Below are 25775 nucleotides of genomic sequence, written 5' to 3'. Positions count from 1 at the left end.
TCTTGCAGTCTTCACATCAGATAAGGTGACCTGGTTCTACACTATTTATCTGTATTTTGTCTCCCTGGAGCCTTTGCTGGGGCCCCAGACATTCTTATCAGAAATGGGATTTTTCTAATTGTTCCATCCCCAGGCATTTCCCTATCTCTGGATCTCCCTGACTTAATCTGTACACCCTTTGTGGTCTTTCACTGCTGTTCCATTTGTCAATTGCTATATTGCAAACCTCTCCAAAACCTAATGACTTAAGATAACAACCATTTTATTATGCTGACCATTGTGTGAATTAGGAATTATGCACAGCAGGGATGGCTTATCTTTCCTCTCACATGGCTGGGGTGTTAGCTGGAGTTACTCAAAGGATTGGAGGTGGCTGGGATGGGGCCATAAGCCGTGTGCCTTGTTTCTGGCAGATGGCTAGGCTCCTCTCTTCTCTGTGTGGAGTCTGCTGGGGCTTGAATGTCCAAGATGGCATTTTTACTCCTGTGAACGGTGAGTGGTCTAGGACGGCTGAGGTAGCTGGAGCTGGTTATATACCCTCTCCACGTGGCTAGGTTGGGCTTCCCCACAGCATGGAGGTCTCAGGGTAGTTGGATTTCTTACCCTGTGGCTAGCTTCCATCAGAGCATCTGTTCCAAGAGTGTAAGGTGGATGTGGCAAGACCTTTTACCACCTGGCCTTCAGAAGTCATGTGGTGTCACCTCTGCTGCATTCTCCTGGCCACACGGGCTCAACCTCAATTCACTGTGGGAAGGGACCAAACAAAGTGTGATCATTGGGAGTAGTGGCTCATTGTGAGAGGAGGCGTCTTTGGAAATTGGCCACCGCAGTTCCTAATCCTTCTGTGTTTTATTTTCTCAACTGAAGTCCAAATTACTTGAAGTTAAGAGTCACGTCTTTCATCTTTTATTATCTCCATTCACTTCTCCTCTCTTCCCAGAGCATCAAGAACAGAAACATGTGTTTTATAGATAGTGGGATAGACATAGGATAAGTTTATGGATCCCAATCCTGGCTGTGTCACTTATAAGCCATGGGACTCGGGCAATTGCTCAACCTCTCCAAGTGCAAGTTTCCTCATCTACAAAATAATGTTGGAGGTGATGTAATAGCTTTTTCCTCATGGAGTTTATACAGAGATCAAGTAATGATATTGTTTGAAAGTCACTTGGGAAAATAATAAGCAACCAATAAATACTAGCTATTATTGTTGACTAAATGGATACCACAAATTTATGAGAATTGGGAGCAGTTTTGCCTAGGGGAAAAGTGGAGAACTCAAGCATTATTCTCCAGAATGAAAAAAAAAGTTATATAAACTATGATAATGGAAGTAACTGGCTCTATAGTATGTATTCAAATTCTATCCCATTTGCTGGAAACTTATGAAGACATAGTTGAAGTTTTCTTGTTTCTTTTTGTTTCTTAAAGTCTTGTCTAAAGAGAGGATAGGTCTAATTGGCTATAAGTTATGATTTAAAGAGTCACCATAAAGTGGTTGTTAAGTACTGACCTGATCAAGAAAAACAAGTATAAATAAACAAAACCCATAAAGGAAAAAAATAGATGTGAAATGAAGAAAATGTCAGTGCAGGAAAAGAATCAATCGCAGGGTGTAGATCAATTGAGGGGTGAAGGGACTCTTAACAGAGAATATACACAACCCGAGGGCAGAATGGAGCAAAGCGAAAGGAGAAGATTGGAAGAAGGATCCAAGGCTATGTCTTGATTATGTACAATTGACAATAACATAATTACTAACCACATGTTAAACACTAGGGCATCTCGTTGAAAGGGTTTATCTTTATTCAGGAAAAAAAGTGACTAATGTGAACTCTTCTGGGAAAACAATATAAAACAATCCAGTTATGCCATTTTAACTTTATAGAGGAGTGCCTGTAATGAGTTTACAATACATATAATCAACAGAAATTGTTTCAAATTGCAGGGGAAACTTTTTCTCCTGCTTAGAGCTCATAGTTTTATTGACTATTTTCTTCGCAAGATTGGTTTTCTTCTGAGTGGCTGCAATATTCAAAAGGCGTTCAGGAAAATAGAGAGCCCTAGCAATAGTTTTTTTGCAATACAGTCAAAATCATGGCTATAAGACCCCCTTAGTGAGGAAATGTCGGGAAATGGCCTTGCAGAAAAATCAAGAAAAAGGTCATAGAGTTAATTTTGGGAATTTCAGTATTGAGAGGAAAGTGGATCTGTAGCACATACAACATCTTAGTTTGGGACTCTAGGAAACACAGTTTTCAGAAGGACAGTTGAATGCAGATGGTTTTGGGGTGATGCTCTTGGGAACTACACCTGTAAGAAGGGGAGGGTGGGACTGGACAGAGGCCTAAGATGCAATACAACCAAGGCCTCTGCCAATTCTACAGGAAGTTCTGGAGTGGGGGTGACTTTCAAAGTTGTCCCACATGAGATAGGACACCAGGCCTTTGTATATGGCATCCGCTTTCTGGAGAGGGTTAACTCTGTACAGGGCACTTCTCTGCAGTCAAGGGCAATCCCGTGTGAAGGACACAGATGTGAGCTATCTGCTGGTAGCATCCAGGAGTGATCCAAATCTCTGATTGGTTTCTAGTCATGCACAGAATCTCATTTTAATTGAGATATTACGTACAATAAACATTCCATACAACATACAATATGTAATAAATATTACATTCAATAAAGTGTACAAATCTCAAATATATAAAAAAAACTCCATGAATTTTTATCTATGTGTATATTCGTGTAATCCCCACTAAAATGAAGACATTGACTAAATTTTCACCACCCAGCTGGTTTTCTCATCTCTCCTCCCAGTCAATAACCACATTCACAAAGGTACTTGCTATTCTCACATCTATGACTATACATTAGTTTTTCCCCTTTTGAACTTCATATAAATAGAAACATAGTATATGAACTCTTTTGGTGTTGTATAGAAGTTCATTCTTTCTTACTGCTTTGTTGCAGTACAGTGTGAATATATTACAATCTGTCTCTTGCACTCTTGATAGGCCCTTGAATTGTATCCAATACAATTGTATTGTATTTGGGCTATTATGAATGATGCATCTACGAACATTCTCATTCATACCTCTTGATGGGATGATTACCACTCATTTCTGTTATATATCAAAGAGAGAAATTGCAGGATGTTAGGGCATACACATGTCTAACTTTATTAGTATGTACTGCCCAACAATTTTTAAAGGTGTTTGTATCAATGTACAATCTACCACAATCTTTGACGCCAGAAGAGGTACATTTAAATAATTTCTGCATAAAGAATGAAACACATGTTCACTCTGAATCAAAGACAACATTAGTTAGGTTAATGATAACTAGATTATGAGACCTTAAAAAAAACTAACATAAAATCTCATCAGATAGTCTCCGTAGATATTGCAGATACTTTTCTCCAGTCATTTTGCAGAAGTGTAAAGAATGTGAAGGAAGGAGTTTTTTAAGATGAGCTCATGGGTCAGGTGCCCTAGATCTATTCCCCAGAAGCAGATCCTAAGGCAAGGGTTTGGTTGCCTGTGATTTATCCAAGAGGTGTTTGCAGGAGAAACCAGTAAGGGAGAAGTGAAGAAAGACGAAGATAGGGAAAGAACTGAATGAGCATGTGGACTCAGGAAAAATCTACTCTTGGCCACAAGGAACTCTGAAGCATAAGCCACACTGGAGTCATCTGCTCCTTTAAGGCAGTCTCAGTACCCCAGATCAATTTTCATGGTTGTGGGCCTGATGGCAGAGTGGTAGTGGTGTTGGTGGTAATTATTTCCTGGAGCCTCCAATCAATCTATGGCAGTCATTTTCAACTGTGGGCAATTTTGTCCCCTAAGAGACATTTGGCAAAGTCTGGAGATATTTGTGGTTGTCAACAACTGCAGGGCTGGGACTGGTATTGGGAAGCTAGAGGCCAGGATGCTGTTAAACATCTTACAATGCACAGGACAGCCCCCCACAACAAAGACTTGTCTTCCAGAAATACTTGGGGTGGAGAAACACTGGACTAAGGCAATTCTTTGAAGAAGCGGTTAAGGGCAAGCCACTAACAACACTCCTTACTAGTGACAGATGGGTTCCCTGTTTTCCTAAAGGGCACCTGGGCAGGGCATCAAAACCGCACCTTACGTAGATGTCTTTTAGAAATACGATGTTACACAATGAAGGAAGCTTGAGACGCTGTTTGGTTAGCATTCTTATGTGATCTGCGTTTCATCTAATGGGATGAGACTAGCATCTTGAAATATATGGTGCTAAACCCTTGGCTACACACTGCACAAAAATGTTGCAAAAAGCGTAATGGTGTCAGCTGCAGCCATGTTAGATCTTCTTCAGAACTTTCCTGAGTTTGTATGAAATTTAAATTGCACTAAATCCTACCTGAAATACCCATTACTGTGCTATTGTTATTGCCAGTGCTGTGCTCTTTTAACAACGCAACTTGAATTTGCTGAAGGATTGGTGCAAGGATCAGAAAAAGTGCTTAACTACAAAGGGTTTAAAAAACAGTGGAGACTCATGGGCTGCTCTATTTCCTGTTGGGACCATCCCTTAAGCCTCTTTTACGATCCAGTATTTATCTGTAAGTTACCCAAGAATTCATCCAAGCCCTCTGGGAATCGCAAAGCTTAGGATATCTAGTCTTACTGTATTTACTACTGTTATATAAAAGGATAATTTTATTTCATACTTCAAAATGTTTTTATTGAGTTTGTATTCTAACTTTCGTATTTTTTTGACACTTATTTATTTTTGAGAGAGAGAGAGAAAGAGAGAGAGAGCAGGTGGGGGAGGTCCAGAAAGAGAAGGAGACACAGAATCAGAAGCAGGTTCCAGGCTCCAAGCTGTCAGCACAGAGCCTGATGCAGGGCTCAAACCCACAAACTGTGAGATCATGACCTGAGCCGAAGTCGGATGCTTAACTAAGCCACCCAAGCACCTCCTAACTTCTGTATTTTTATCCTAGGGTTATGATCTATGTTTATGATTCTACTGTTGGTTTCTTTTTTTTCATCTCTCAAAAACAATCACCACTTTGTTCATTTCTTAAGGGTTATGATACTAACACAGGTAAATAAGGAGTGTATGGTTATGATACAATATTCTTGGCAAAAAAGTGGCCAAATGGAAATATTTCAATGCTATGTTAGGTGGAAAAAATTAAAAATATAGAGTATGATACCATTTTTGTTTAAACGTCTTTCTATACTTCCATGGAGTCTGAAAGGAGGTATGCCAAAATAATAACAATTTAAGGTGTCGTTTGCAAATTCTGCATAAGATCCCACCGCTTCCTAAAATGGCTCAGAGAATCAACTAGAGTTATAAATAGCTTTTTAGAGGAAGCTATTTCCAACATAAGTTAAAATTCTGTTCTTTGTAATAACATTGTCTTAATCGACTGTACGAATGCCACCTTCTGGAAACAAGGAGTATTTCACCCTAAAAGACTGCTAGAACAATAGCATTTTGTCATAAGGCTGAAATTGGAAATGTTTATAGAAAAAATATTTTTAAATTTAATACTTAATTTTGAACCTTGAAGATCACAATCAAGTTTAGTTAGAAGAGGGGCTGATTCAATATAATCAAAGATATAGATTATATACATATCCTCAATAATGTGGCCAAGCAAAAGATTATTTTTAAAACACTGGAATGGCATCCAAAAGTAAGCCTTAAGGAGAAGGAAAAATGTAAACAAATACTGTAGCCATTGAATAGCTCAAAAAATGATGAAAAACTTCATTCCTGTTTGATTTTCCTCTAGAGTAAACACAAAAAAATGAAATATTGTCTTTCTTTTGAAATAATGTCTATATCTAGACATGAACTCAACTGGATCTATGAGTCAATGTAGATATGTCTAAAAAATTACCAAAGTAAAAAATTAAAATAATGTTGTAGATTTACATTGATCACATTTATGTGATAACATACCTATTCACAGACAAACAAAGTAACACCGTACCTAGAAATGTATACAGAAATGTAGAATGTTTGCAAGTGTATCTAGAATGATTAACTTTGGGGAAGTGGAAGAGAGGACCAGTTAGATGGCAAAGACTTACATGTAAGTTTATATGGGAAACTTATGTGTATGCAATATTCTATTTTTTAAAAAGAGAATGTATTTAACTTGTATAATTTACTGCTAATTGGCAATACAAAATAAAATGAAGTCTTGCTGAGAAGTAAAACAACAGAATCCTGTTATATAGGTACAGCTGTCAATATTTTGTGCTATAGCAGATGCAATGTATGTTTCTTACATATATTGTATGTGAACCATACAGTCTAACTGTATTGCAATCCTGTGTGTGTGTGTGTGTGTGTGTGTGTGTGTGTGTTCAAACACAGAATAAAATATCTAGGAAGTGCACAGCTCTAATTTGTAAGGTGCTTTCACTTATGGTGTCCTCATGGATAACATAGATTCAGTCTCAGTTAATTCTTTGGCATTAATAATATAAAAATATTAATGCTTGTGACCTATAGAAATGAGGTCCCCTGGTAGAAGTAAAGATACTTTCTAGACCAGCCAAAGGCCTATCTCAAGGGACCTTTTGAGAGTTTTGCTGATTCCGTGGTTGCACCAATTCATTTTCAATATTGAGTGCCTATGATAATACCTGTGGTCTAAATGTGGAACAATTGGGTACATGGTAATATTGGAGGGATTGGTAACATAGAGTCAATTCTATAGTATATGAGAGCCTGGGCCCAGGAATCAGACTCATTTGGGTTTCAATTCCCATTGCACCACTCACAGCTGTGAGATACTGTGCCTGCCATGGGATATAGAATGCCTACTTTAAAGAGCTGTCAAGGGGTGCCTGGGTGGTTCAGTTGGTTAAGCATCCGACTTTGACTCAGGTCATGATCTCATGGTTCGTGGGTTCGAGCCCTGCGTTGGGCTCTGTGCTGACAGCTCAGAGACTGGACTCTGCTTTGGATTCTGTGTCTCCCTCTCTCACTGCTCTGCCCCCCCCCCTCATGCTTTGTCTCTCTCTCTCTCTCTCTCTCTCTCTCTCAGAAATAAACATTAAAAATTAAAAAAAAAATAAAGAGCTGTCAGGAGGGAAAAGGGAGATCATTATAAAGGATTTGGCACAGCGCTGGCACATACTAAGTATTCAGTTAATTCAATGAATCCTTCTGCTATCCAGGAAATAGATCAATGTTTAAAGAGTACTGTTTCGGGGGCCTGGATGGCACAGTTGGTTAAGCGGCCGGGTTTTGATTTTGGCTCAAGTCATGATTTTATGGTTCTTGAGATTAAGCCCCGAGCCCGGATCTGTGCTGACAGCACGGAGCCTGCTTGGGATTCTCTCTCCCTCTCTCTCTGTCCCTACCCCGCTTGCACTCTCTGTCTCTCAAAATAAATAAAATAAACTTAAAAAAGATAAAAGGTACTCTTTCAAGTGTTTCACACACAACCTCTTATTTTGTGTTTATTAAAACTCCCAGAGTTAGGGCGACTAGGTGGCTCAGTCGGTTGAGCATCCAACTTCGGCTCAGGTCACCATCTCATGGTTGGTGAGTTTGAGCCCTGCATCCAACTCACTGCTGTTAGGCCAGAGCCTGCTTTGGATCCTCTGTCCCCTTCTCTCTGTCCCTCCGCTCCCCTTTCTCTCTCTCAGAAGTAAGTAAACTATTTTTTAAAAAAATTCCCAGGGGCGCCTGGGTGGCGCAGTCGGTTAAGCGTCCGACTTCAGCCAGGTCACGATCTTGCGGTCTGTGAGTTCGAGCCCCGCGTCGGGCTCTGGGCTGATGGCTCAGAGCCTGGAGCCTGTTTCTGATTCTGTGTCTCCCTCTCTCTCTGCCCTTCCCCGTTCATGCTCTGTCTTTCTCTGTCCCAAAAATAAATAAATGTTGAAAAAAAATTAAAAAAAAATTCCCAGAGTTATGGGGTGCCTGAGTGGCTTAGTCGGTTGAGCGTCTGACTTTAGCTCAGGTCATGATCTCACGGTCTGTGAGTTCCAGCCCCGTGTCGGCCTGTTTGGCTCTGTTTGGTCAGTTTGGAACCTGGACCCTTCTTCGGATTCTGTCTCCCTCACTCTCTGACCCTCCCCCGCTCACGCTCTGTCTCTCAAAATATGGATAAACATTAAAAAAAAAAAAACAAAACAAAACTCCCAGAGTTAAACAGAGTGGTTTTTATTTTGAAATTTTTATTTTATTTGCTCCTACTATTGTTTTCCGGGGTCCTAATTAATTTTTAAGATTCATAAAAATTGGAGGTTGAAAAGGCTTTTGAAGTTATCTGGTCCACTACCACAGAGATGACTCTTACCCCTTTTCCATTGACATTTAAAACCAGGAGGTAAATACTATTTCCTGGACTAATCTAGTTTCTGGTGGAATAACAGCAAATACAACAAGAAGAAGCAAGGCCAAGGGACTAAGTAGGGAAAGATGGACATCAGTGGGACGGGTACTGGGAGAGTATGAGGAGCATAGACTAAAGTGTACAGAGAAAACTGAGAAAAGGAAAGAAGGGATATGGAGGTACAGCAATTTGTCAATTCAGGCACTAACAGGGTTTAAGAGTCAACGTTCTGGGTTCTGGTAATTGTAAGATGCATGATTATAAGATACAGTGCTTAACCTCTCTTGACTCGTGTTCTTTGAAACTCATAGTAGAGATTAAACGAGGTTAGGAGATGGACGATCTGTATACGAGAAAACTACTCAAGGAAATCGGAAGGGAAAAGAAAATAACAGATAAAGAGAGGGAGAGGGAAAGGGAGGGGAAGAGAAATGGGCAGTGAAACACGCAGGGGGGCTGGAGAAAGGGGGAATTGCGGACAAGGCAGGTGAGAACTAAGGAAACCACAGTAACGACGCTGCTGTGGCTTCTGCGGTGACTGCTTCCATACAAGGAGCGTTGACAACTTGCCAGGTACCTTGTTAGAGCTTTACTTACATAATATCATGTTATCTTCACATCTCTGCGGGGTTAGTGTTAGTGCCATTTTATTGAAAAGTTATCCGAAGCATGGGGACGTTTTGTAACTTCCCTAAGGTCTTAAGCTGAGAGGTGGCCGAGAAGGGATTCGAACGCAGGTCTGTCTACCTCCAAGGCCAGTGAGGTTAAAATTAATCTCTTAGGATTTCGAAACAGGGTTGGTGGGTCTAAGGAGGATTCTAGTCCCAGTTTTTCCAAGTTTTGACCTTAGTTCCATTTCTGCGGTCAAATCCCCACGCTCCGCGCCCTTTGTCCACTAACAGCGTCCAGTCTCCATGGAGATCGGCGTGGGGCGGGACTTCCTGCCTCACGCGCAAACACTTCCGTCTCGAGCCGGAAGCGCCTTGGCTACGAGACCCAGTCTCCCGCGTGGGTACTTACTGGGTAGTTTGAGTGGCGGGACTGCGGCGACCGTGAGTGTAAGTGGCTGGGACACCTGAGTCCGGCGCGGCCATGCTGACCCCCGCGTTCGACCTCAGCCAGGACCCCGACTTCCTTACCGTCGCCATCCGCGTGCCCTACGCCCGGGTCTCCGAGTTTGACGTCTACTTCGAGGGGGTCGACTTTAAGTTCTACGCCAAGCCGTACTTTCTCAGGCGAGTTCTCTGTGTCCGGCCCTGGAAAGAATGTATATAGGGGATTGATTCGTTGATTGATCTTTCATCTCTCAGTTACTCTTGAGATAACTGTTTACCGAGGAAAGAAGAAAGAGCGAGGGATTTAATGATTGCCTTTTCCCGAGATTTCCGCGGCTTCTTTCAGTGCTGAGGAAATGACCTCGTCAGAAGTGCATTCCACGTGTTGTACAAGCTCATTCCGTTCTTAAACTTTGTTAAATCCCCACCGTAAAAAAGATTTCGAGCCATTATAAGACCTGGCGTTTGGGATCTTGTAACGTCTGCAGTTTCTGTCCTATCGCCCTAGTTCTCGTACCTTTTTACGTTGTTATCTCCCTGCGTTGGTCCTCCTACCCTATCCCCTGCTCCAGGACGGTGCGCGCTGACTTCCCAACTGACCAGTCCTTTTGACTTTTATCAGTCGACCTTCTGCTTAAGAGTTGTGTCGACGCTTGGCGGGCCGCTCCCTACTTCCTGATATTCTCTCCTTTCTTTGCCCCCTTGACACCAAATTAACCTCGTTCTCCTACCTCCTCCTAACTTGTCTGATTTTGCCCTTTAGTTGCGGTTGTCGTGCGTTCGCAGTGAGGGCCCTTCATCACAACCTGTTTGCATTTTTTCCTTACAGAACCATAACAAAAGTAGCAACAGCTCCGTGGGCTCACTTTAACGCATACAGGCGTATTATGTGTATTTGTGTGTATTATCCCATTTGACCTGGGCAGCGAGAGCTCCTTGGAAATAGGCATTGATTGATATTAGCTTCTTTTTACAGAAGACACTGCGGATTTTTCTTCCTAAAACATTGTCAACCCCTTTCCCTTTCCTGCTACATAAAATCCATTCTCCTAATCTTTCTAATTCAAGTGTAGCTGTAGCCTACCTTTTCTGCCCAAGTACTTTGCTAATAAACCTTGCTCTTGAGTCAAGCTGGTTCCTTCACTGGGTGGGAAACCGTTTTGCTCAGATTCCCATTAAGCCCTGACTTAACTTGCATATACTGCACTTTCCTATTTCTTTATTCATTTGTTCCTTTGATTTATTTATACCAGGCTGGGTTTTAGGTATTGGAGGTGTAGTGGTGTCTCATATAGTTTACATTCTAATGGGGAGAGAACAGCAATAAACGAACAAGTAAAGGTATGACTCCAAATTGTGATAAGTACTCTGAAGGGAAGTGCACGGAAAGAAAATAAAGGGGATCCTGTTGAAATGTAAAGTGGCCCCGGGAAAGACTTTGAAGAAGTGATATTTAAGGCAGGACATGAAGAATGGGAAGTAGATGGTGATGGTGGTAGCAAGCATTTAGTGAATTTTCACTTCAGGTTAATACTTTATGTGGATTATCTCATTTGATTTTAGGACAGTCCTACAACATAGTTTCTGTTGTTAACTCATGTCACAGATGAGGTATCAGAGGCTCAGAGAAAAGATGTTAAATGTGATAGGAATGTAAAATTAAATACAATAACAGGAGTTTCAAGGTAAAAACCATTTTGCCTAAGTTTGGGAGTCTTGATGAAGCCCAAATAAGAGGTTATTTGTGAAATACTTTCAAGAGTATTCTTTACACCAGTTCATCCATTCCTTGAGTAGCAGGGACTGGGGAGTTGGGCACACCTGGGTCTCAGCATGCTTAACAGTTCTGGCATTTACAGCAAATTATGCTGTCTCAGTTTCCTAATCTTTACAATGGGACTAATATTAGTGATCGTCCAGAGCTGATGTGAGGATTGATATAATGGATGCATAGTTTTTATTGCCGTGCCCATATGTTCAGTAAACAGTAGATATTTATTATAAGGGCCTATTGTTCTAGTTATCTGTTGTTGCATAACCAATCAAATAGTGTTTTAAAACAACAGTTACCTAACTCTCTTGCCCTGGTTGTACCTCAGGAATTTGGTAAGAGCCTGGCCGAGCTGTTCTGACTTGAGATCTTTAATTCAGTTGTAGTCATATATTGGCTGGACCTGGAACAGTGAGGGCCAAAGCAGGTGGGGACTGGTGGAGTGGCTGGGGCACAGCCTCTCTCTTTGTGTACTCTCAGGACTCCCTGTGTGGTGTGTTTGCATGGTCTAGTTTGATTCCTTTGTGGGGGGCGGGGGGGTGGAGCTGAAAGTTTCAAAAGTCAAGTATTCCAGGGGACAAGGCAGGTTCATATCATTTATGACCTAACCTCAGAAATCACACTGTCATTTCTGTTCCATTTTATTGGCCCCAAGGCCACTCAGTTTAAACAACAACAACAAAAACCTAGTTAATTAATTTTTATTTTAATTCCAGTATATTTAATATACATTGTTATATTAGTTTCAGGTATACAATATAGTGATTGAGCAATTTTGCATGTTACTTAGTGCTCATCATGATAAATGTGATGTTAATCCCTTTCACCTATTTAATTCAGTCCCCTCCCCCCCCCCCCCCCCCCCCCCCCCCCCCCCCCCCCCCCCCCCCCCCCCCCCGTAACCATCAGTTTGTTCTCTTTGGTTAAGAGTCTGTTTTTTGGTTTGTCTCTTTTTTGTTTTCCCTTTGTTTTGTTTGTTAAATTACACATATGAGTGGAATATGGGATTTGTCTTTCTCTGACTTTGCTTAGCATTATACTCTAGATGCATCCATGTTGTTGGACATGGCAAGATTTCATTCTTTTCTATGGCTGCGTAATATTCCATTCTTCTATGGCTGAGCAAATATATATACATATATGTGTGTGTGTTTTATATATATGTATATACATATGTATATGTGTATACACGTACACACACACTGCAACTTATTCATTCATTTATCCATGGACATTTGCAAGCTCACTCAGTTTTAGGGGGAGGGGACATAGACCCCACAGTTGGGAGGAGTGATGTGAGATGGGCCATCTTTGAAAATACAGTTGGCTACAGTACAGCAGAGGTGAATAAAACCTCCTCGCTCCTCTGCTTGGGAAACTGAGAGTCTATCAGGGGTGGCAGATCTGTGAACAAACAGGATTTCACTCTTATGCAGTAAGAATTTAACTCTATACTTACGAAGAATTTAGGAGAAGAACATTGGTATTAATAGCTTACATTTTTGTAATGCTTACCTACTTCACAGTAATAACCTCTTCTTGCAGTAACTCTGGGGGAGATCTGTTATTTCTCACTTTTTACAGATGAAGTGTATGAGCTTCGAAGTTGATTAACTTATACAAAAAAAGTTGGAGAGATGGCGAATGGCAGAGCTGGAACTCAGTTCAGATTCTCAAAGTGAAGTTAGTGTTTGTAACCATTAAAACAAGCTAGTTTATCCATAAACGGACTTCTTATGTTGGACTTAGAAAGGATTTTGGTTTGGAAACTGCATTGTAGCTCCAGGAAGCGTTAAGATCAAAGTTAACTAGGTTGTGAAGCCCCGGGCCTTTGGGACCTGCCAAGTTTTGTTATTGTTGTTGTTGTTGTTATTATAATGTTAGAATAGGAAGCATATGAATAGGAGATGTGGGAGGAAAGGAGCCTCACATTTTAAGTTTGGAATGGAATGGAGCTGGTCACATATGTGGTACTCATGAGTGTAAATTATTGAGTTGATGTCAGGCAGCCATGAAAACTTTTTCACTAGAAAAGTGACACTCTGATTGCTATTTAATTTTTTAAAGCCTGTTTCAGTGTTTATTTATTTTTGAGAGAGAGAGAGAGAGAGAGAGAGAGAGAGAGAGAGAGAGAGAGAGAGAGCCCAAGTTGGGGAGTGGCAGAGAGAGGGAGACACAGAATCCGTAGCAGGCTCCGGGCTTCGAGCTGTCAACACAGAATCTGATGCGGAGCTTGAACCCACAAACACTGAGATCATGACCTGAGCCAAAGTTGGGCACTTAAACCCACTGAGCCACCCAGGCGCCCCTGATTGCTATTTTAGAAAAATTCTTTTGGGACCTCTGTGGAAGACGCGACTGAACCAGAGTAAAACTGGAAACAGGGAAATCAGTTCATTTCCTTTACAGTGAAAGGGGGAAAATCCCTGTATAGTAATAATGAAAGTTGAGAAAAACTTTTGTTTTTTGCTTTTTTTTTTAAAGTATTAATTTTGCCCCAAATAAACAATTGGTTTTGTTGTTTCTTTATTGTTTTCCATTTTAAAAATGCTTTTGGGAGGGAGGGGAGCCATTTAGTATACCTTTTTGGAGCCCCTGCTGTATCAGGCACCAGGTATATTAATAACTCCCTTACTCATTAGGAAGACGAAAGTCCTGTAGAAATAGTGATGACTAATATTTATTGTGGTTTTTCTTTTTAAGCATCGCTTTTATTGGTGACTAGGGAGTATTCAGACAGAAAGATGAGGCAGCTGTGATTTCTTTTATCTTAGCTAGGGAAGAAATGTAAATTATTTAGTTTGCAAGATGTTAAAGAAATGCTGAAGAATTGCCTTTTAAAATGGTTGATAGGTTTCAGTGGTAAACGTACTATCATTGATGGTCACTTATACTCTGTAATTTAAGGACTTGATGTAACCTATTAAATCTGCAGATTAACCCTTCCTGGAAGAGTTGTAGAAAACGGAAGTGAACAGGGATCCTATGATGCGGATAAAGGTATTGCCTTTGGAATTTTGTTACTTTTTTTCTTTGGATTCTTCATGTTAGAATAAGTACATCATAATCTTTCAAGATACTATGGGGACCTTTAGATGTATTGCAAATGCACACTTCATTGTTTCTTAATGCCCCGTGCCTATTGTTCATGGATTTCTTGACAATTACACTTTCCTCAGTCCTGTAAAGTACTTCACAGTACTCTTTAAAGTTACTTAAATACCCTGTTTCTGTTTCCTAGGTGTTTTATTTTCTACTTCTTCTACTTTGAATAAGAGTTTAAAAGTTAGATTATGTGGGGGGTGCCTGGGGGGCTCAGTTGGTTAAGCGACTGACTCTTGATCTCAGCTCAGATCGTGATCTCACGGTTGGAGAGTTTGAGCCTCACGCCGGACTCTGTGCTAACAGAGCAGAGCATGCTTGGCATTCTCTTTTTCTCCCTCTCTCTCTGCCCCTCCCCCGCCCAATAAGAAATAAACTTTTTTAAAAAGTTAGATTATATGAGAAAAGATGTGGATGATTTTGGAAGCTGCAAATCAAATTTTTCTTGTATACTTTTTTTTTTTTTAAATTTTTTTTTCAACGTTTATTTATTTTTTTTGGGACAGAGAGAGACAGAGCATGAACGGGGGAGGGGCAGAGAGAGAGGGAGACACAGAATCGGAAACAGGCTCCAGGCTCTGAGCCATCAGCCCAGAGCCTGACGCGGGGCTCGAACTCACGGACCGCGAGATCGTGACCTGGCTGAAGTCGGACGCTTAACCGACTGCGCCACCCAGGCGCCCCTCTTGTATACTTTTTAAAGTTAAAACTTAATAACAGGTAAGTGAGAAACTGTTCAAAGGTGGCAATTAAAGACCGACTGCATTTTCTTCTCATGATTGATAAGCCCTTCAGTTTAGCTAGTGTCGAAACCATTTATTTTCCTTTTGTAGATGCCTCTGGATTTTTCTTTATCAGTGAATCTGGAATAAGAATACCTTGTATAGTCTTGTGTAATTTATTAAGTGAATATTTCTTGACCTCAGTAAACTAGGGTAAGAGAGGAAGGATGGCATGAAAGTTAAATGACAAAGGTATAACCCATAATACAATGGAATTAATGTGATAATGAAATATGAAACTGCCTTTCTAGGTAGTAAGTGTGCTTTTAATTGCAGGGAAGTTGCATACTGAAACAAATTTATTAAATTTCAAAAGTACCCAGGGATTTAGGAAGCTGCACCTGTGGGTTTGGATTGAGTTGTTTTTGATATATACTTGACTTTCATACAGCGTGGGTTTGAACTGTGCAGATCCACTTATATGCGGATTTTTTTTTTTTGATACGGTATTGTGTTGTAAATGTATTTTCCGTACGATTTTTTTTAACAACATTTTCTTTTCTCTTTAGTGTAAGGGCACAGCATTTAATGCATACAATATACAGAATATGTGTTAATCAACAGTTTATGTTATTGATACGGCTTCTAATCAACAGTAGACTATTCATAGTTAGCTTTTGGGGGAGTCAAAAGTTAAACAGATTTTTGACTGGGTGGGGGTTCACATCCCTAAGCTCCATTTTGTTCAAGGGTCAACTGTATTGAAATATGTTTAAGTGCAATGAAAAAGGTAAAAAATATTTTAAATTCACAGTAGTAAATAATGTAAGAAGTCTATGGGGTAGCCTCGATGAAGTGATAAACCTAGTCAGGGAAAGGAAAGAAGTGCATAGGTAGAATTTGAGTCTGTCTTAGACTTTGGGGATATGTCTCTTGAGATCTCAGATAGCTTTTTAAGCTATAATTGCTTTAAGATTTTGTGAATTTTTGAAATTGCTGCTATTCATTGGATTAGATATCTTGATTTTTCTTTCCTGGTTCAGAAATAAATCTTATAAGTAGCTATGGGCTAATTCTAAGCTACTGCCTTCTCAGGTCATTGAGTTTTAGAGGTTTTGGCTTGGACTTTTAATATTATCAGTAGGTTAAGGGGATACTGTGTAAGACTAAAGCATTCTGCAGCTTTAGCAGATTAATTTCTTATACAGGTGACAGCTGAATCAGTGATTCTGAAAAACCCTATTTGAGCCTTTTTCTTTTTTTCCAAGGTTTTTTTTTTTAATATTTATTTTATTTTTGAGTGAGAAACAGAGCGGGAGCAGGGGAGGGGCAGAGAGAGAGGGAGACACAGAACCTGAAGTAGGCCCCAGGTTCTGAACTGTCAGCACAGAGCCCAATGTGGGGCTTGAACTCACGAACCGCGAGATCATGACCTGAGCTGAAGTCAGACACTTAACCTACTGAGCCACCCAGGGGCCCAAGCCTTTTTCTATCCTGATTTTTATTCACTGTATAACAAGGGCATAATTTTGGAGCCCTATGAAATAGGAATACATATTTCTTGGATGTATTTGTGTGAAGTCTTTGATTTTTTTAATAGAGCTAAGTATAAAACAAATTTATCTTTAAGGAATTTTTACCATTCGATTGCCGAAAGAAACTCCTGGCCAGCATTTTGAGGGACTGAACATGTTAACCGCTCTTCTGGCACCAAGAAAATCCAGGACTGCCAAACCACTTGTGGAAGAAATAGGTATGTTTATTGTAGTTAAGAAGAAATAAAGATAAACAGAAAATTTGGAGTGCTTTGTGTTTCTGGGAGAAGAGGGATATAGCAAATAGGAAATGGGAGAAAATGCTTCAGGTGACAAGATAAGGACATCACATGAAAATAAAACTAGCTCATTTGGTGACATATTATTTCATTTATTATTTATTTATTTATTAAACATTTATTTATCTTTGAGAGAGAGAGAGAGAGAACATGAGTGGGGGACGGGCAGAGAGAGAGAGGGAGACACAGAATTCGAAGCAAGCTCCAGGCTTCAAGTTGTCAGCCAGAGCCCAACACAAAGTTCAGACTTGTGAACTGCAAGATCTATCATGACCTTAGCGGAAGTTGGACGCTTTACCAACTGAGTCACCCAGGTGCCCCGGTGACATATAATTTAAAGACAAAAAACACATTACTGACTCAGTGTGTCAGTCACATTTTTGGACCAGTTAAAACAGCATCTCTGTCTTTTGCCAAGTAATGGCCTCTTGAGCTTTGATCAAAAGTTTATAAATTCAATGAGTTACATAAAATGAATACCACCTAGGTCAAGAAATGGAATGTTTCCAATACCCTGGAATCCTACCCTGTGCCTCCTCCTGGTCCCTTCTTCCTCCCTCCTCTGCGGTGTTACTGCTACCTTCAGTTTTGCCTGTTCTTGAATTGTGTATATAACTCAGGCAGTATGTGTTCTTTTTTGTATGGCTTCTTTCACTTAATATTCTTGTGAGGTTTTTCCATCTATAGCTGAGGTTTGTTTGCTTTCATTGCATTTACTATTTATACATCTGACTCTTGAGGGCCTTTGGATTGGTTCCTTTTTGGGGGGGGAAGCTATGAAAAATAGTGGGGTTGGGGCACCTAAGTGGCTCATTTGGTTAAACATTTCATGATGGCTCAGGTCATGATCTCACGATTCGTGGGTTGGAGCCCCACGTTGGGCTCTGTGCTGACAACTGAGAGCATGGAGCTTGCTTCAGATTCTGTGTCTCCTCCCACTCTGCTCCTTCCCCGCTTGTTCCCGTGCCCTCTCCCTCTGTCTCTCAAAATTAGACGTTAAAATTTTACAAATAATGAGGTTATGTATATTCTTTTACATACCTTTCAGTGCATGTGGGCAGGCATTTTTTTATACTTTTTCCCCTCCAAGTTGTACCTAGGAAACCCAGTACTTGAATAAATTAATATTTAACACATTCAGGTGCTTCTGAAGTTTCTGAGGGAGGAGTAGAAGCTGAGGATGAAGAGTTTGACTGGGAAATTGAACAGGTCCCCTATGAAGAGGTATCAGAAAGTGCTCTGAATCCACAGTACCACTATGGATTTGGAAATTTACGATCCGGAGTGTTTCAGCGGTTACAGGTATGGTTTCTTTCTAAAAGACCTTGTTGTATAGGGTTTTACCATTTTGATATTTTAATTTCAGTTCTGCTCCTACTTGGAGATCTTTAATGAAGATGATAGGAGGTGATGTATTCAGAGCACAAGTCACAGCTGCTTCTCTGTAGTGATTACACACGTTTGTGCCTTTCCATTGCATTGGTGGTTCTGCCCAGTCGCACTGTGCTTACAGATGTCAGATGTCCTGTTACTTTCTTTTTTCTCCACTTCATTCAGTATTCTAGACATGAAGTTTCCAAAACACAAAACGGAACTCCTCTTTCTTCATACTTAACTGCAAATCTTTGTGTTACACTTCTGAAAGATGAAAATGATTACATGATGTTTTATAAATATAAATGCGAGAGAATGTTCCTGGTGAGAATGAATTTGTGTCTTTTGATCGAATTGTTTAGTTCTTGGTGTACAGTGGGCACTTGTGTCTGTTTACTCTTGGTGGGGGTTGAATGTAATCTCTTGTTAGAACCCAATCGTTTGTCACTTAGGCTAAAAAGGAATGACATCAGTCTCTCTTCCTCAAAAAACATAGGAAATTCCGCTTTATTTTAGTTTATGGGGGGAGAATGAAATGGAGAGGAGAGATTTGAACTATTTTGTACCTGTGTTGTTTTATAGAAAATGCCTCCCTAGAATGTTATATGATGGAAAGTATTTCTGAACCATTAGCTTGGAGTTTTGTTTCGTTTTGTTTTGTTTGAATTTTAAATGAAAGAAACCGTAACAGACTTTTTTTTTTTTTTTTCAATCCCTATCTGGGCAGAGGACATGAAATCTCTTTAGACTGTAGTTTATTATAGTAAGACATATTTGAATTTACTAAAGAAGGGTTTACCTATATTTTAGTCCCACTTCTGCTGCTTAGATTTGGGGTGATAGGCCAGTTATTTGATCATAAACAAGTTTTGTCTCCTCTTTATCAAATAGGGATAAATTTACTCATCTACTTTGTAATAGCATTTAGAAAACTTAGGAGATGCTGCATTATAAAAACTCTTTGAAAAAGAATAGGATGCTAGAAAGACTTCTGTCTATGAAAAATATAAAATGCTCTCCAGGGGCGCCTGGGTGGCACAGTCGGTTAAGCGTCCGACTTCAGCCAGGTCACGATCTCACGGTCCGTGAGTTTGAGCCCCGCGTCAGGCTCTGGGCTGATGGCTCAGAGCCTGGAGCCTGTTTCCGATTCTGTGTCTCCCTCTCTCTGCCCCCTCCCCCATTCATGCTCTGTCTCTCTCTGTCCCAAAAATAAATAAACGTTAAAATGCTCTCCAGACTCTTTAAAGAGAACAAAATTGGGATTTACTTGAGCAAATAATACTGATTAGATACTCCCTTCAAAACCCTTATATGCTTTTTTCCCTGAATTACGGTCTCTCCATAGTCTCTCTCCCCAGTCACGTTTTCTGGTCATCTCTGAGGTAGTTAGAGTCCATTTTGTCTACAGTGCTAACTACAGTGAATGGACCTCACCTGTTTAGCTGAGAGCTACTTTGTGGTCCGTCACTTGGGGTTTACCTGTGTGAAGCTCTAAATGAATGCTAATACAAGTCAAGCAGGCCAAGTACAGATTGTACATTCAGATGGATCATCATTTCTGAGGCGAGGGAACTTGGTTTCTTGCTGCTGCCGTTGAGGGGAGAGCCTTTCAAGGGATTTCTGCCAGGTTGCTGAGAAGATGCTGGAATGCCATAACGTAAGCCTAGACCAAGTCCTTTAGGTCCCAAGTTCTTGTATCTGTTGGAAATGTTCAATAAGTAATTTAGATTTATTTTAAAAAATGTTATGAAATATTCTCTGTGTCTTTCTGAATGTCTTAACTAAGGCACCAAATCTCTGGGCACCTATCACCCAGCTTTAAAAATAAATGTCAGCATAGTTAGAGCCCCTGATTACATCATTCTGTTTCCCCTCAGAAATGAAACACTGAATTTGATGTTCATGATTCTCGAGCCTTTAGCTTGATGATCTAAAATCATTAAAATGTTCAAATTTTAACTGAATGAGCATTGCTGTTCTAAGCTGTTTGAATGCATATTTTCTTCGACAGAGGAAAAAAAGAGAGCCATGGATGTGAACAAACCCTGAGGGGTGATGTAACTGGTAACTAGTGGTGCAGGCTTATAACCCATGTCTGTAGTAACGGGGTAACAGAAAGTTCTCAAAGTAAACATTTTTGTGTGTTTAGTTTTGTGACAAAACCTGATCTGAATCGATGTCTTTATTATTATTTTTTTTAACATTTATTTTTGAGGGGAGAGGGGGAACAGGAGGGGCAGAAAGAGGGAGACAGAGGATTGGAAGCAGAGTCTGCACCGTAAGCGCAGAGTCTGATGCGGGGGCTTGAACCCACGAGTCGTGAGATCATGAGCTGAGCCAAAGTCAAGTCGGCCCCTTAACCCACTGAGCCACCCAGGAGCCCCACCGATGTGAGTCTTTTATTAGTTAGTTTCTTAAATCCCGCTTAGTGTGCATATTGACAGATTTTGCCAGAGAAATAGTAATGCATTTGAATACAGGGTGCTGCCCCAGATTTAAAAGGGGTTAAATAAAATATGTAATGGGTGTGTACCAGTTAACTTCTCTAAATTCTTTAAAAGGTCTGAATGCTGAAGTTCACTCCTCTCTAGGGGAACTTGAGTAACAGGTACTGGACTACCACTGTCTGTGCATCAACAGCCAACAGCTACTGACTATGTCCCTGTACCAGGCACTGTGCGGGGCTCTTGTGTGTATCTTTTCCATCCTGGCATCGTTGCTGTTACTTGTGCACCTTTTACCAGTGGACAAACCAGTAGATGTAGGTACTGGTTTTTCAAAATGATATACATATATTTTTTTATTGAATGATTTTTTTTTAATATAATTTATTGTCAAATTGGCTAACATATACTGCGTAAAGTGTGCTCTTGGTTTTGGGGGTAGATTCCCGTGAGTCATCGCTTACGTACGACGCCCATTGCTCATCCCAACAAGTGCCCTCCTCAACGCCCATCACCCATTTTCTCCTCTCCTCCACCCTCCCCTCAAGATTATATGTTCTAATGAATAAAACTAGAAGTTTGTGGTATTCTTCGTGACCATTAAGGAATGAAAACTTTCAAAAATCCTCTGTGAACCAAAGGACACCCTCTCTGGGGTATTAACGTAGGTGTGTTTTGTGCGATAGTGGCCCCCAAATCTCACATAATTGGTGTTCCTCGCAGAGTTGTTCTGCATTCATGACTGCTCTGTGTATGACACCACTACCCTGTGCTTAAAAACTGAGCGATCATTTGACTAAGGTTAGTGGTGTGGGTGTCTTTCTGCTAGTGAAGCAATGAGAAGAAGCTGGAATAATTACTGCCTAAATACCTTTGAGAACATCTCTTCTGTTTTCAAGTGATGGACTTAAGAAACGTCAGCATTTTCTCAAAGAATGTTTTCTCACAAGTTTAGACTTTGTCTCATTCTGCCTTTGGATGAGAAAATATCCATGAAGTTTTGTTGATGGCTCATATTTTACTAGTTTTTCCACAGTCTCTTTTTTCCCCCCTTAAGTGAAAAATAGGTTTATTTTCTTTGATGATAAAAGCGATATATATTCATTATAAAAATATAACAAAGAAAGGAAACATCATTCGTAATTCCAAGACCCAGGTATCTGCTCTTAATCGAATAATTTAATCCTTCATGGGGCAAGGGGGCATTTATAGTCGATGTTTTTTTTCCCCTCCGACCATGTACACGGCATATGCTTAGAAACTTCCATATTTCATACTGATAATGAGAAGAAAAAAGAAGTGGTATTTGCTGAAACACTCTTTTTAACGTATCTCTCTCCTCCCCATCCCTTTTTTCTTTCCTTTCTAAAACCGCTGCCAGCCGCCAGGGCGCCTTTGGAAAACTGCCCCGGCTGCTCAAAGTCAGGGCCTCACAACTGGCGTCAGGCGGTGGGGGCTGCCAGGAGCAACCATCCCAGAGTCTCTGGGCGCCAACCCAGCAAGCTCCCGGCACGGCCGCTGCCAGCAGCCACAGGACGCTGGCTGGCCGGCCCTTTTCCTTCCCGCAGCTGCACCAGGGACCCGAGGCTGTTGTCTCCAGGAGGCCTATTGGCCAGATGTGCACACAGTTCATTTTCTCCCTGGAGGGTCTCTGCCATAGTGATGCCAAAATTTAACATAAGCCTGATTTTAATCCTGCATGACCTTGTCTTGGCAATACCCACTTTAAATGGTTCAACTGACAGTGGCCGTAGCAGAATCACCGCTGTTCTGGTATGGCCGAACATTTCCCATCTTCTTATCTTTCTACCTTTGGTTGGTTGATGCCCTAGATGGATTTCTCTTCCCCCACGCTAACTTGGCTTTGTAGTTCCTTTTGGTTCCTCTTGAGAGTCCGGTTTGAACAGGGCCACTGTGTATGACCGTGTGTAGGTCGAGCCTGGTGGGGCTTGTACTTCTGGGGATGTTCGTGTTCTTTGGGGTACAGACTGCATAGCTACATGTGGAGGCCCTGAGTCTGGAAGCAAGAGGGGAGAGGAGGGAGAGAGGAAGGACAGCTGCATTCTTACTGTCTAATTCTTACTCTCATGAGAGCAGAGACCTGGTGTGTATATTTATTTCTGGATCTCTAGCACCCCAGGCAGCCCCTCATACAGTATTTGCTGAATGAATGATTTAATACTGAAGGCCAGGAACAGTGCCAGGGATACAGTGAGGAAAAATATTGACCAGACTCCTGTCCTCTTGGAATCTTCTAGTGGGAAGCTAGTCCGTAATCCTGTAAACAACAAATAAACTAGAGAATTTCAGATAGTGACAAGTGAAGGAACGAATGGGGTAATGTGGGAGACTGTGGGGTACTCCTTTGGTGAGGATGCCCAGAGAAGGCCTCTTTGAGGAGCGACATTTGCACTGAGTCTTGAATGGTGAGAAGTGTATTGTAAATGCAAAGTCTCAGGGTTTTAGAAAGGGAAGGAAGCCTGGTATGTGGCTTGGGGGATTTGAGCCAGAAGAGGAAGGTAGGAGGTGGGCGTGAAGTACAGGACAGGGGCTAGATTGTGCAGAGCTGTGGGGAAAGTCTGGGTTTATTCTCAGTGCAATTAGTATTTTGAAATGCCTGTGGTTCCCTTAGTCCGTTTATCCTCTGAAATGTAGTTACCTACAGAAATTCCCAGATTCTATCCCATTTGTGACCTTATATCTGGTTCAGGTGAAGTAATGAAGCAGCACATTTTAATCCCTATTTTTCTCTTTTTATTGCTACTGGCAAGTGAGGACGTGGAAGGGGAAGGAGGACAGGTATTCCCAGTAGGAAGTTGGACAGTGAGTGCAGGGAACAGCATGGAATAGGGAGACACAGAGGAAGGAATCTAATTATTGAATGTATTAAGCCTTGTACTTGATGCTTTACTCGTATTATTTCATTTAATCCTCATAACAGCCTGTGGTAGACAGAATGATGCTCCTTCCCTCCCCATTCCCTGGCATGTCTGTGTGTGCCAGTCCCTGGAACATGTGAACATACTGCATTATGTGGCAGAAGGGACTTTGCACGTACAATTAAGGATCTTACGATGGGGAGATTATCCGGCATTATCCAGGTGAGTCCTATCTAATCACAGGGCCTTTATAAGAAGGAGGTAAGAGAGTCAAAGTGAAAAGAGAGAAGGCCACATGATGATGGAAGCCGAGGGAGGAAGGGCATTGTCATGGGACATTTTTTTAATACACCTGCCAAGAAATGAGGAAGCTACCCTCCAAGATGAAAGAGGCAAAGCAACCAATTCTCCCTTAGAACCTTGAGAAGGAACCAGCTTTGCCTTCCCTTCATTTTAGCCCAATGAGACTGACTCTGGACTTGGGAGCTCCACACCTATAAGAGAATATATTTGTGTTGTGTTAAGGCACTAAGTTTGTAGTAATTTGTTACAGCAGCAAGGGGAAACTAGTCCCCAGCCTCACGGTGGAGGTGTCACTAGACTCATTCACACAAGGGAGGCTAAGATTCAGGGAGGATGCACAGTTAGACCGGAGCTGAGGTGTTTATTTTTTTTTTTAATTTTTTAATGTTTATTTTTAGTTTTGAGAGAGAGAGACAGAGCGTGAGTGGAGGAGGGGCAGAGAAAGAGGAAGACGCAGAATCTGAAGCAGACTCCGGGGTCTGACCCCGACACAGGGCTCAAACTGAAGAACTGCAAGACCATGACCTCAGCTGAAATTGGACGCTTAACCGACTGAGCCACCCAGGCACCCCTGGAGCTGGGTTTTAATTTCAGTTTGTCTGACTACAGATTCACATTTTTTTCTGCTTCATTGGGCTGCTTTCAGAAGTGAGTGAGTGAGTGAGTGAATGAGTACATGTGTGTATGTGCAAGGAACTCCTTGGGGCTAGTAGGGAAGCAAATGTGTGACTTAAGGGTGCTGGGAAGAAGGACTTGGGGTCCATGGGCACGAAATGGCTCTCATGGTAGCCATCTGGCTGACATGAGTCCAGTGGGCCCAGTACAACTCGACCTCTCCTCCCAAGGCCTACGGTCAGCACCTTTTCTGGCTATGTGCCTGGAGGACTTCATTTCAGGCAGGTGAGGAAGAGAGGAAGAGTCCAGATTGTCCTACTTGGGGAAGAGATGTTTATGGTGGGTTGCAGTGGAACTCTGAAAGCATTTTTTCATGGAAACATTGCCACAGGGTTGTACGCCCTTTGAATGGAGAGTACTCTATTTAAAGTTTATTATAAGTGGAATAAACTTGTGGGTTATCATGAGCACATAAATACTGGTTTTAATAGTATTTCTATAGGGAAATATATTCTTAATCTCCCAAAAGTGAATTGTAAGGGAACTTTTGGAATGCAAAATTTTATTTGGGGACAGCCAAGAATCTGGTTTTTGCCTGGAATGTTTGTAGTTAGAAGTATTAACGTATTCTGGACGTGACATCCAAAAAGTTTTCTGGGCCCTTTCATTGTATTAGAATGTGCTTAGGTTAAATGTTGTTGATATTACTTGAGCTAAGTGGATTGTGATAGGAATGAGAGAATTTTTTTTTTCAATGCAAAAATTTGGATTGTGTGGGGAGTGTTTATCTTAGTGTCTCCTTGGCTCCTTCAGCTTACTGTAGCTCATTTCTTTGTGGTGAGGTTGCCTCATGGCTCTCGACTTTAAGCTGATTATTAGGCACTAACCTGTCATTCCATTTGCCAATCTGTTTTCAGTTTCCCTCCATGACTCTCTCGAGTAATTTCCCTGGATTTCTTTTTAGTTAAGGTTCTTTCAGTTTCTATACTTCTCATTTGTGGTCAGTAATTGGAATGAGGAGGTTGAAAAAAAGATGTCGCTATAGGGATATTTTGCATTGTATGAGGTTTTTTGGCTTCATAATTCTAATAATAATAAAAAAAGATTATATGGTTTCCTAGACAGTTTTCCTACTATACCTATTTTCTGTAGGATTTGACCTAAGAACCATGCTCTGTATCAGTGTGTGTGTATACATCAGTGAAGACTTTTACGGTAAAATTGAATATCAATTAGGATTAGATTTTTAAGTTTGCAGATAGAAAGTCATATACATCAAAATTGCCCTTAAAAATTCCTAAATATGCTCATAAAGTAGAACACACACAGTTTTAT

General features: G+C 41.0%; 1 protein-coding gene across 1 annotated transcript in view; it reads left to right on the top strand.

Moving 5' to 3' along the window:
• Nucleotides 1-9303: 9303 nt before the first annotated feature.
• Nucleotides 9304-25775, top strand: part of SHQ1 (SHQ1, H/ACA ribonucleoprotein assembly factor) — a 101482-nt gene continuing 85010 nt past the window's right edge. The window contains exons 1-4 of the mRNA XM_043587938.1: nt 9304-9576; nt 14103-14167; nt 16622-16744; nt 17967-18127. Coding sequence (XP_043443873.1) covers nt 9434-9576; nt 14103-14167; nt 16622-16744; nt 17967-18127 — 492 coding nt within the window. The 5' untranslated portion in view covers nt 9304-9433. The remainder of the gene's footprint in view (nt 9577-14102; nt 14168-16621; nt 16745-17966; nt 18128-25775) is intronic.

This window comes from Prionailurus bengalensis, chromosome A2, assembly GCF_016509475.1.
Source record: "Prionailurus bengalensis isolate Pbe53 chromosome A2, Fcat_Pben_1.1_paternal_pri, whole genome shotgun sequence".
Taxonomy (NCBI): Eukaryota; Metazoa; Chordata; class Mammalia; order Carnivora; family Felidae; genus Prionailurus; species Prionailurus bengalensis.
This window is presented reverse-complemented; position numbering and strand designations above follow the sequence as displayed.